Below are 11,848 nucleotides of genomic sequence, written 5' to 3' on the forward strand. Positions count from 1 at the left end.
ATCTCCTTGCTACTTGGGAATTGAGGCTCATCGGCGCGTGGCATTCACCATTGTAGTGCTCGCCGGTGGCGCGGAGCTCGCCGCTCTGGTGGAAACTGTCGTGGAGGGAGCACGTTGTGCGACAACCGTGGAGAGAGAGAGGCGAAGGTAGCCGCTAGTGGCGCGAGCTGCCACCAGAAACGGGCGAAACCTGGCAGGCAACTAGCCGCTAGGGTTGGGGTAGGCTAGGCGGTACGATGGAGCGACCGCAGTGGGCGGATGCTGTGGTGCAAGCGGGCCGCGCGGTGGAGGCGGAGTGGGGTAGGAGGGCGGCGCGATGGAGCGGCTGCGGCGGCCGGATGCCGGTGGAGTTGGTCGCGTGGGTAGGATGCACCTGTGGAGCGGCTGTGCGGGCAGGATGCGGCGGTGGAGCGGTCATGCGCGTAGGATGCGGCGGAGGATCCAGCCACGATGGTCGGGCGAGGAAATGGCAATTCAGTTTTTTTTTTTAAGTTACCGGCGGTGGAGATAAGTAGCCGGAATCGTGCGTCACATGCACAGCTAATGGACCTCCAATTACCGTCATAAGCAGACTCTGCTAACCTGCAAGAAGCGCTCACGGCCCACCAAGCCACCGCCCACCGCGTCACGCCGGGTGCCGGATGGCCAGGGCCAGCCAGAGCTCTGGGCACGGCGCGTCTGCGCTAGCGCTACCGCGGCAGCGCCCACCAGCGACCGGCCTCCCGGCCAACCGCGTTGTCACTCCTCGTCTGCTGCCTCCACATCCACTCGCCTCGACGGCTCAAGTGCTCGTCCCTTGCCACCCGCCACCGCCACGCCGCGCCGCCACCGGCCGCCCAATGGCCAGGGCGTGCACCTGCTGCTCCACACGACGGCGCCCCGCGGGCCAATTTGTGCGCGCTGCAGTACGTTGGCCGGCGGCCGGTGGCACCACAGGTCCACGACACAGCTACAACAGGCAAGTCCAAACTGTTCTGCTTCTCTTCTCCTCAACTCTTGCGACATTGTCTTGCCAAGTTCAAGGTTAAGCGAGTTGTGAACTGGTAGCTGGACGGTACTCGGTAGTCACCTTAATAGGTATGCGGTATGGGTTAATTTGGGAGACCACCAGAGACAGATCTACTGACATTTTTTACTGGGCACATTTTTGCAAACCAAGAAACTCCTGAGCTTTCTTTTGTACATAGAATTCGTCACTACTTTACCAAATTAAAAGCTCCTTATAATACAGTAAATTTATGTGAGATGTGACACTGAACGGTGAAGAATCCAATGATTAGTAGCATTCAGTAGTTGAGAAGAGTTCAGCACAACATCACCACCAAGAGTTTTACACCATTGCCATGGTGAAGTTACGCAGGTGCAGCAAGCTTGCAGCTATGGGTTCAATGCAAGATGCAAGTATATACTGCAAATTTCGCGAGTTCTTGCCATTTTAAGCTATTATTAGGTAGTGAACTTATATATATGATAAATCAATGCAATTTATGCTGCCCACACCAACGCTGATAAAGTTTTCGCCATCATAGGCCCTGGTCTTGGATAAATGCTGGGCCTGCCACTGCACCTCCTCTTATATTATTTCATTTGAAGGTACAACACTCATGCATAATCATGTCCAGACGACTCTGCTAAATTATTCTCAATATATCATGCAAGACACAACATACCCAATTACCTAAACTATTGACACTTCTAGGATCCATACGGAGTCTCACACAAAATTGACAGATGATCTAATCTAGTAACGCTGAGGCCTCTGCATAGCCTGCACTGATGCAGAGTAATCCTTCTTGATGTCCTGTAGCTCCATGACCACATCATTCATCGCCATCCTCTGCTCAACCAACTCGCTCGAACATATCAGGCCCAGCTCAAATACTGATGTAAGAATGCTGTTAGTCATAGTCGACCAAGATCCCAGAGCAGTGTTGGTCTGGTGATCAAAGCAAATGTGGCGCATTTCTTCATCTTCCAATAGCTTGTTGTCTGTAATGTCTAGGAGCCTTGATGAAAATGCTTGAGAGACCCACTGTCTCAAGCTCAATCCTTCGACAAACATGGGATCTTTAGACCTCTTCCCTGTAAAGACCTCGAGCAGCATGATTCCAAAGCTGAACACATCACTCTTCCGCGACGCCTGTCCCATGAATGCATATTCTGTCAAAGAAAGTTTTGAACAACTTAAGAATATTGTGTATAAGGCTACATATATCATGCCAAAGAAATAATGTATCCAAAACTATGCGAGCAACTAATACCTGGCGCCATATATCCGATCGTCCCTGCCAAGGTTACCGATATCATGGAGTTGATGTCTCCTAACAATAACTTGGCGATGCCGAAATCTGCCACATGGGCATTCATCTCTTCATCAAATAGCACATTGCTAGGTTTCAAGTCACAGTGCAGGACAACCTCGTGGTGGCCATGATGCAGATACTCCATCGCCATCGACACATCTAGCATGCCGCGCAGCCTCGTGAGGAATCCCATGTACGGCCGGCTTTCAGTGTGCAGGTTTTCCTCCAGGCTACCATTAGGCATGTATTGCAGCAGCAGTGCTCTGAAATCCAAGTTGGAACAAGTGCTAAGTATCCTTATGAGGTTGTGATGCCTGGCCATTCGCAATGCCTTACATTCAGCATCGAAGCTTTGCTCGGCCTTCTTGACTTGCATGTTAAGCACTTTTATCGCAACAACCGTACCATCATCCAGTTGGCCCTTGAAAACTTTGCCAAAGCTTCCAACCCCAAGTAAGTTGTTCTAGCTGAAATTATCCGTGGCACGGACAATTTCATAGTAGGAAACTGGCCTACGGCCAACCATAGCAGCGGCCATATTGATAGAAGATGTAACATTTGGCTTCTTTGTTCTCTTTCTTATCAATAGGTATATAAGCAAATAATGATGACACCAAAAGCTATGGTGGCAGCAGGAAATACAAACTTCAGGAAGTGTTGGGAAAAGATTTTGTGAGAATTGTTTGGACATGGTGAAAATCCTAGCTGCGGAGAGCCTCCACACAGCCAAACATTCCCCATCAAGGACTCCACAGTTACGTTTGAGAAAATACCACCATTTGGTACCTGACCATCTAGGTTATTAAAGGAGAGGTTCAGATTAGAAAGGTGGGTGAAGTTGGCGAGGTAGTTTGGTATTGCAGCTGAAAGATTGTTCGAAGAAAGGTCCAATGTTTCTAAGTTGGTCAAACTGCGGAATGAATCTAGGATTGAACCCTCCAAGGAGTTGTGTGAAAAATCCAAGTAGGTTATCATCTGAAGGTTGGCAAATGAATTTCGGAGATGACCAACCAATCGGTTATTTGAAAGATCCATTGTATTTATTGCTGGCATGTAGGCGAGATCAGAAGGCAATGCATCACCAAGGAAATTATGGGACACATCTAGTTCGATGATGCTATCAAAATGAAATAGGCTCATAGAATTTGAAGTAAGCTTGTTATAAGATAAATCAAGTAACCGAAGCATCGTAAGATTTGTCATTCCATCTGGCAAGGAGCCGGAGATCTTATTGTTGTTGATATAAACTATCAAGCCTTCTTAGCATACCAATATTTTTTAGGAATGGCCCAGATATGTTATTCAAAGAGAGATCGAGTACCCTGAGGTTCTCCAACATCGCAAGGGATTCTGGGATAGCTTTGCTTAGTTGGTTGTTTGCAAAGTCCATGACACAAAGAGCCCTTTAGGTTCGATAGAGTAGCTGGAAGGTCACCAGTTAATCTGAATCTTGGCTGCATAAAACTCTACAAGGTTAGTGGAGAGATTTCTCACATGGTTGGGTATAAGACTCCCACTAGTGAAAGTATTGTTTGATATGCTAAGTTCCTGGAGTTGACGACAGTTGCCAAGACTGGCCAAGAAATCAAGGTTACCTTCGAGGTTGCTGGATGCAATTGAAAGATGCTCAAGAGACCTGAGGTTTCCAAGAGCAGTCGATGATACTGGTCCAGTCAGTTGGTTTATTGCCAAATCCAGAATGGTCAAGTTAGATAGGTTTCCAACGAAGGCTGGAAAGGGACCCGTCAGCTGATTATTTCTTAGAGCTAGATAGGTGAGTTGTCCCAAATTTTCCAGTTCCAACGGAATCTGTCCACTTAGGTTGCAGCGTCCGATATGAAGATATTGTAGCATGGTGAGGTTGCCGAGCTCACTAGGGATGTGCCCGACAAGGCTATTGTTGCCTAAATTAATGGTGAGTTTTGATAGCTGAGCCAACCATGTCGGCACAACATCCACGAAGAGATTTGAATGTAGAGAAAGTATCTGAAGGTGCTTGCATGCTGCTAGTCCTAGTGGAATCTGACCAATGAATGTGTTCAAAGATAAATTTATTTTTTCAACATTGGTAGCATGAAGCTTCCGTTTGTTAGCCCACAAGATCACCGGCTCAGGTGAGTCGACCACTTCACCAGTCTTGCCGACCACGGCCGAGTACGACACACGTTATCCGACCACACACTATGGCTAGAGGTAGAAGAAGAGAGGGAGAACAGAGCATACACATAACAGAGACACCAGCGTTGGCCAGAGCCCTGTATAGGAGATGACAAATCTGAACTCTCTTTACTGAGTTGCAGTGGCAAACTATATATACAACCATATCCATCTAGTTCTAGTACAGCTGCCATGCTACTACAGTGACTAGATAACACAGCAGGACTGACTTCTGCGCCTGTCCTTGCTGTGGCTACAGTACGGCATGTGAGCCGTTCGACGCCTGCCTCTGCAGCGGCTACAGTACCACAGCAGGGAGCCTTTTCGACGCCGCCTTCCCTTGCTGTGTGTTCACACAAGAAGCAGTAGATTATCAACACCGTTGCCAGGTATAGGTCCATATAGATTGTTCTCTCGGAGATACATATGATCTCAAGCCTAGACATGTTGAAGATGGTAGGAGGCGGTGAGCCAGTGAGCTGATTATTGCTCAAGAACAAATATCGAAGCATGGACAAGGAACCAATACTATGTGGTACGAAGCCAGTGAGACTATTGTTACTGAACGATAAGAAAATCAATGATGGCGTGCTTATGGATGAAAAATTCGGTAGCTGGCCGCTGAGGTAATTTGCTTCCAGAGAGAGGTTTCTAAGATTGTGAAGGCTTAGCAGCTCATTTGGTACTGATCCCTGGAGTTGGTTCAGACCAAGACTAAGAATTTGCAGCCTCGTGAGATTACCTACAGCAGATGGGATTGTACCTGACAAACTATTATTCCTAAGATCAAGAGCTATAAGACGAGGCAATCTTCCAAGATCATCCGGGACTGGGCCCACAAGGCCTGTGCCCGTCAGGTTAAGCACATGCGGGAAAGAAAGGTTACCGAGGTGCGGCGTGAGTTCCCCTTGGAGAGGCACACCCGGCAGCTCGAGCATGGTGACCCGCTGCGGTTGTCGCCGGCTGCAAATCACGCCGGTCCAGTGGCAGAAGGACGTCTGATTCGTCCAGTTGTTGGCAAGGAGATGAAAAGGATCGGAGAGCTGGGATTTGAAGGCCAGCATCGCGGCGAGGTCAGTACTGTTGCTGCTTCGAGCGGTGACAGATGGTGCAGCAGCCATGGCCAGGATCAGCAGCAAGCAGCTGGTGAGCATTTTTATCATTTCTGGATTGTATGGATGTTCCATGACCTCTCACATGAGATGTGCCAATGTGCATGCAGTATGCACCGCGAAGCAGCATCATATCCTGACGCACGGGGTCTTATCTAGCGAGCCAAAAGATTCTGAACCACATTATCTTCAATTACCTCGCTAGACCGGCGCATGTTGTAATCAAGGAAGACTTGACCAGAAGACTTTGATGGAGGATCTTTGCTGCCGGTTGGTCCATTTGGAAGCTTTTCAGCTATTACTCCCTCTGTCCACGAAAGATTGCAAGTATGATATCTGTGGCGGTCAATCTAGCTTAAATTTGACAAAATTTATACTAAATTGTTTTATCATTTATGTATCCAAATAAATTTATTACAAAAATATATTCTATAATTAATCTAATAGTACTTATTTTGTGAATGTTTGTAATTTGTTATATAAATTTAGTCAAAGTTGACTTCTCAAAAAACGAGAATTGCATTCTTTTTTGGATGGAGGGAGTACCTAGCAATAGAAATGGTTGATAATAGTTGCCTAAAATTGATGACTAAAATGTTATAATTTTTTGGTCCTCTCTCTTCTACTCTCCTGAAGCCTTCCGTGAGGCTGATGCCGCAGTCGCTGGCTCCCGCCTTCACCACCGCTGGTCCCCCTCTCTTCACCCCCTGGCAGCTCGCCAGAGGCTAGAGAGAGTGGGGATCCATCTCTCTAATAGTTTTCTAGTAGATCGAGCCCTATTAAGGTTAGGGTTTCTCCACGCAAAATTCTTGGCATTGGGGATTTGTTTCCTCCTCTTCCATACCGGCGACGACGAGGAGGTGCGGTGGATTTGGTTTCTCCATGAGGGCGGCAACTATGACGTCAGCAACTTCCATGGCATCATGACATGGAGAATTAGTTTTTTGGACGGCGATATCAAGGCGGGGATGATGTTGCCACCGTGGAATAATTTTTTCTGATCTCTTCTTCGTTTTGTTGTGGCTAGATCTGACAACGATAAAGGACTAATGAGAATAAGTCTGCGCATCAAGCTGATTACTTTTGGTTTTGAGTTGGAAAGATTTAGATCGTTTTTTCTTATTATTCGGTGAAAGAAGGAAGAAGAAGGAAGACACAAGAAAGAAGAATATTATTCTCAATTCCGCCTACAAGAATGTTGGTTGTCATTCTTTGCACCTGTTGTCAACCTTTTTGCTGAGTGTTTGCCTATGCTGTCATTCATTATGAATCTTCATACAGGTTTGTGATTGAGATTTGGAGCTATAGGAGGCGTGGGTACCATGTTGATAAAGAACATTTTCTGGGTACACTTATCATTTTTGTATTTCAAGGTGTTTGTAACATGATGATGTACTCAGCCATAATTTAATATAGTTCTTCTTTCGTATCAAAAAAAAAGGGCTGATAATGAGTCTCCTTTTTTTCTCCGAAAGACAAAATATCGCTTGCTAAAATAATGTCTCCCTGTTTAAGTTAGTAGACCCTATAGTTATTACCAAGGGCCTCCCAAGTGAAATTTTTGTCTTACTACATGTAAATTCTCACCAGACACGCTACAAAAAAGATAAACCCTAAAGTTCTTACAAAAAATAATAAGATGACATGATCAATTTTGTTAGACTCTAATCATCATTGATAATGATAGTTATTTGATCTATTCTATTTTTTAAGAAAGTACCTATCTATGTCGTTATCAAAATAACCTAAAGTAACCTACACAGGAAACCTATATCTAAATTATCCCAACTTTTTCGTATTATAACTATATCCTAGAATAACCATAAAAGTTATCTAAATTACCTACCTCCATCGTTAAAAAATAATCTAAAAAAAGTTTCAAAAAAATAATCTAAAAAACCACATAATTTAATTTAAAAATTACCCACCTAGCCACTATAAAAATACAATAATGCTTGGCCACGAGCATCCACCCCATTCGGACGCTGGACGTGCTCTCTACATCAAAAAAATATCTCCTGCTTGTCCCCCTCCGCCTCGGCGTCGCAGCCATCCCCCTCGAGTGCCCTCATCATACGCCTGGTCGCCTAACTCCGCCACCGCGCATGCCCCCATCCTGCGCCCGGCCGCCCACTCTGCCATCCCCGCGGCCATGCTCCATCCTGCGCAACATGGCGCCGCCGCGCCCCACTCCGTGCTCGCCCGTCACGGCCACGGCGTGCACCGCACCACCACCACTTCGGCGCCACCGAGAGGTCTTCGCCAGCTAGGACATCGTTACCCGCAGTTGGCCAAAGACACCATGACAGGAGGACCCGTATGTTGCAAATGCATGTTTCAAGTGTTCAGAACTATGTTGCAAGTATTTTATATGGATGTTGCACGTGTTGCAAGTGTTTCAGAGGTAGTTGTAAATGTTTTAGGGATATGTGGCAACCATCTATTCAAAATGTTTTATCTGTTTCAGATGTATGTTACAAGTGTTTTATCTAGATGTTGCATATGTTTCAGTTGCTATACACATATGTTGCAAGTGTTTTATTTTGATGTTGCATATGTTACAACGGCTATATACATATGTTGCTAGCGTATGTTGCAAATGTTTAACATGTTGCAGAAGTGCTTCGTGTTGCAACATTAGCAGGCGCATGTGGAGGCGGTCCCTGCCTGTGCGCGGAAAGCGAAGCGGGCGTGGGTGGTCTCTACCTGCATGCGCAGCAGCAGGCATGGGCACGCAGCATGCGTATGCACAACAGCATGTGGCGGGCAAGCTCAGCAGCATGGGGGCAGGCGCAGCATGCAGGTAACCTCAGCAACATGCGAGGTGGACGCAAGGCAAGTGCGGGCGTCTGGACGTCCGGGCGATAGCCATACCCTTATTTTTATGGCATGTGCCCACCCAAAGTGTGGGGAAGAAGAATAGAGGAGATGGGGACCTGATTTTGGCCGGCGTGGATGGGGGAGGCGTTGGCTGACAGGCAGAGTTGAGCTCAGCAATGGTGGGGGGGGGGGGGGGGGGGGGGGGGGAGTGCATGCATGGGCTAAAGAGAGCAGTGGCTTCCATGCGGGGGACGTGCATGAGAGGTTCTTTTGGCATTTTTGGATTTGAATTTACTCGCGTGCATGAGAGGGTCTTTTGGCATTTTAGGGTTTGAATTTACTCCTTGTCTGGTCCTTCTTTATCATCACACTCAAATATAAGGACTTTCTCGGGTTTTTTTTTGAATTACAGTACAACATAGACGTTTCCATGCTCACCCATATGAAACCACGCACACACACTGCCTATGTGAGCTCTCCTATGTGAGCTCTTTTAAAAAACTGAGACGAGTAAATAATAGTGTTGTGGAATCATAGAATAATTATAGAAAAATACGAGTACCTACGTCATGTCGAGGACTTAAACTAGAATGGATAAGTTTAACCATAAGGTATATATATAACCGGCTGGGCTATGCTATACTTAGTTCATGATCTCTGTGAGTTTTGTTTTTGCCCAAAAATATAAGTTACCAATTCACCTCCTGACATGTGGTTGTAATTCCACATCTGGCCTTGTAGTAATAAAAGCATTGGTTAGCTTATATCCGCCCTATATGATTGTGTAGGTTCAGGAGCGAACGAAGCTCCTGTTCGGCTGGTATTAAAGCCGGCTGAAACTGTTTTATTGTGAGAGAAAAATACTGTAGATTCTAGCTGATAAGTTCAAGCGAACAGCTTGCATTGCCTGATAGAGGACGAAATGAAATTTTATTGGCGGTGCTCATTCGTGGAGTCATGCACTCATGCATGGCTACTTTTCTGAGAGATTTTTACCACCTGCTTGAAGACTACTTGATTGTTTGTGACTCCTCTGCTAAACAAACTGTTACTGCCTTGCTGGAGTTCACTTGTATGTAATCTTTGTGATTTTTTTTTTTGAGTGGAATGTAATCTTGTGACGTGCCTTGCCCATAGACTAGACAGAACGGGCTGGGATGACCGAAACCGAGAAAGCTTTCGGCCCATCGCACCAGTAGTCTGCTCAGCCCTGAAAGATCTGCATGGCCCAGACAGCTGTAGTGTGCACCAAAGGCCGCGAGCGAGCGTGTAGGTAAGCCCATAGGCCCAGTCATCCCATGCTACAGGTGACACCACCACCCCACCTGGCCCGCTGGACCTCTCCACTTCTCCGAAGAAACAGAATGACAATGCTGCAGCAGTCACCTGACTGTTTCTGAAATCCTGGTACTACTTCCAATTCAGCATCTCTCCTTTCTTTCCATATCATCGTTGCCAAGCTTCAAAACAAGGCTTGCAAAGGAAATCTCGTCTCTTTGTTTGCTACAATCTCCGAAATCTCAATCAAATTAGGCCCACGCAACTGCAGGTGCATGTAGCACCACCACCAAGCCTTGAGCCAGCCAGACGATTTGTCCCGGGTTCCTCTCATTCCTCCGGCGACCGACGCGAAGTGGACATGAACGACGGTTGTGCGGTCTGAGGAGACAACAGGTCTCCACGAAAAGGCCACCGCTGTCACGGGCTCAATGTCCCCCTCATCGCCAACGCCATTGCTGGTTGCCCGCAGTGACCAGTGTGAACTCAGGAAGACCCACCATCCGTGTTCCTTCCCGTGACATCTGCCCAAGCCAAAAGAAAAAAAAAACAAGGACCCTCGCTCCTAATTAATGTACGATCCTACGTGGAACTCGAACATCTCCCACAGTCCCACAGCTTGTGCCCGGCCGGCGTTCCGGTGACCGCGGCGGTGACCACATGTGCGACAGAGGAGCAGGTGGTCGGGGAGAGTGGAGCCCCGGCGCCACCAAACGCCGGCGGCCGTGCCGTGCCGTCCATCTTTGATGGCCTGGCCTCCGCCATTCCCTTGCTTCTAGTTTTCCGTCTTGTTTCTCTATAGTCGATTGGTTCTAGCGTTTCTTAGACACTGTTGCATCGCATCAATCACGAGTTAAGTCCATGATGGCTAATGGGAATCTAGAAGAATCACATGCACTACTTGTATGAAAAAAAATCCTTTCTATTAATCCCTACTGAAATATTTACAAAACCTACAAACCTAAACCAAAAACTTGAACAAAAAGTTTCAATTGTGTTCTAATAACTACTAAGTACACGAAAAAAATCATGATGAACAAAGTTACATCAGGGAACAAGGCAAAAAAAAAAAAGCATGCGAGCCCAAAACTGTGACCGTGCGTGCGCGGTCACCGCCGCCCGAAGAGCGCGCCGAGGAAGCCGAGGCAGCCGAGGAAGAGGCGGCAGAGCGGGCCGCCGCGCCTACGCTGCAGCATCCGCCTCCGAGCCTCCTCCCTCGCGGACGGCGTCAGCTGGAGGTACGCGTACGCCGCGTGCTTCACCAGCGGGTGCCGGATCATGTGCACGTCCCCGGCCACCACGGCGCCGGCGCCGGCGGGTGCCTCGTCTGGGGAGTTCGCCTTGGCGGCGGGCGACGACATGATGTCGCGCAGGCTGGTGTACCCGCGCCCGCCGCCTCCGCCGCCGGCGTCCAGGCCGTTGGTGGGGATCTCGATCTCCGGCGGCGCCCACCGGCCCCGCATCCCGCCGCCGGACCCAGACGCGCGCTTCGCGGGGCGCAAGTGCCGGACTTCGAAGTCCACGGCGCCGCCGGTGCTGCCGGCGCCGGCCAGCGGCGACCGGAGCCTCTGCCTCTGCCGCTGCCGCTGCCGCAGCGAGGACTCCACCACCGCCGTCACCATGGCGCGATCAGGCCGGGATCGGACCGGAGGCGCGTGGAGCCGTGGAGGAGCGGGACGTGGTGGAGAAGGGAAGACTTGTTATTGGAGAGGGAGAAAGAGTCCATCCACAAATGAAGGATCTTATTAATGAATGAATATAGACGTGCCGTTTGAAAGATGCGAAATATTCGCTGGGCGGGCCCACGCCGCAGGCGTGTGTTTTTGGAGCAAAAGAAATAGAGTGAAACCCGGGAGTGGGGTGGGTGACGGGAAAAGGGATTAAAAAAAAAAACTGAAACGGAAGGGAGCTCGACGTGAGCGCCTGACGGCCTGAGCGGCGCTGCTGGGTGGTGGGACCCGCAATAATTGTTGGGTCCACCGTCCACGTCATCGCAGTCTCGGCCGTGGATTTAGCTGTTTCGTTTCGTTTACGGATTGCAGAGCTTTCAGCTTAGGGCCTGTTTGTCCGATCAGGAATGGTCATATGGAACAATTTGCAGCCAGATTGATAGTCTAATTTGTATAATTTTGATCGGTGGGAATAATTTCTGGACTCAATCCATCCTAACCGAACAAG

At 48.3% G+C, this 11,848-nt stretch overlaps 1 protein-coding gene and 1 pseudogene across 1 annotated transcript; both read right to left on the minus strand.

The window, feature by feature from the left end:
* Window positions 1-1,538: 1,538 nt before the first annotated feature.
* On the minus strand, window positions 1,539-5,666 carry LOC136481525 (probable LRR receptor-like serine/threonine-protein kinase At3g47570; annotated as a pseudogene).
* Window positions 5,667-10,598: 4,932 nt separating this feature from the next.
* LOC136481526 (uncharacterized) lies at window positions 10,599-11,383 on the minus strand. Its single transcript, XM_066478857.1, has one exon. It carries the CDS (start codon window positions 11,290-11,292, stop codon window positions 10,780-10,782), a length of 513 nt encoding a protein of 170 aa, XP_066334954.1. The 5' UTR covers window positions 11,293-11,383; the 3' UTR covers window positions 10,599-10,779.
* Between the last annotated feature and the right edge of the window lie 465 nt (window positions 11,384-11,848).

This window comes from Miscanthus floridulus, chromosome 9 (assembly GCF_019320115.1).
Source record: "Miscanthus floridulus cultivar M001 chromosome 9, ASM1932011v1, whole genome shotgun sequence".
In the NCBI taxonomy this organism is placed as follows: Eukaryota; Viridiplantae; Streptophyta; class Magnoliopsida; order Poales; family Poaceae; genus Miscanthus; species Miscanthus floridulus.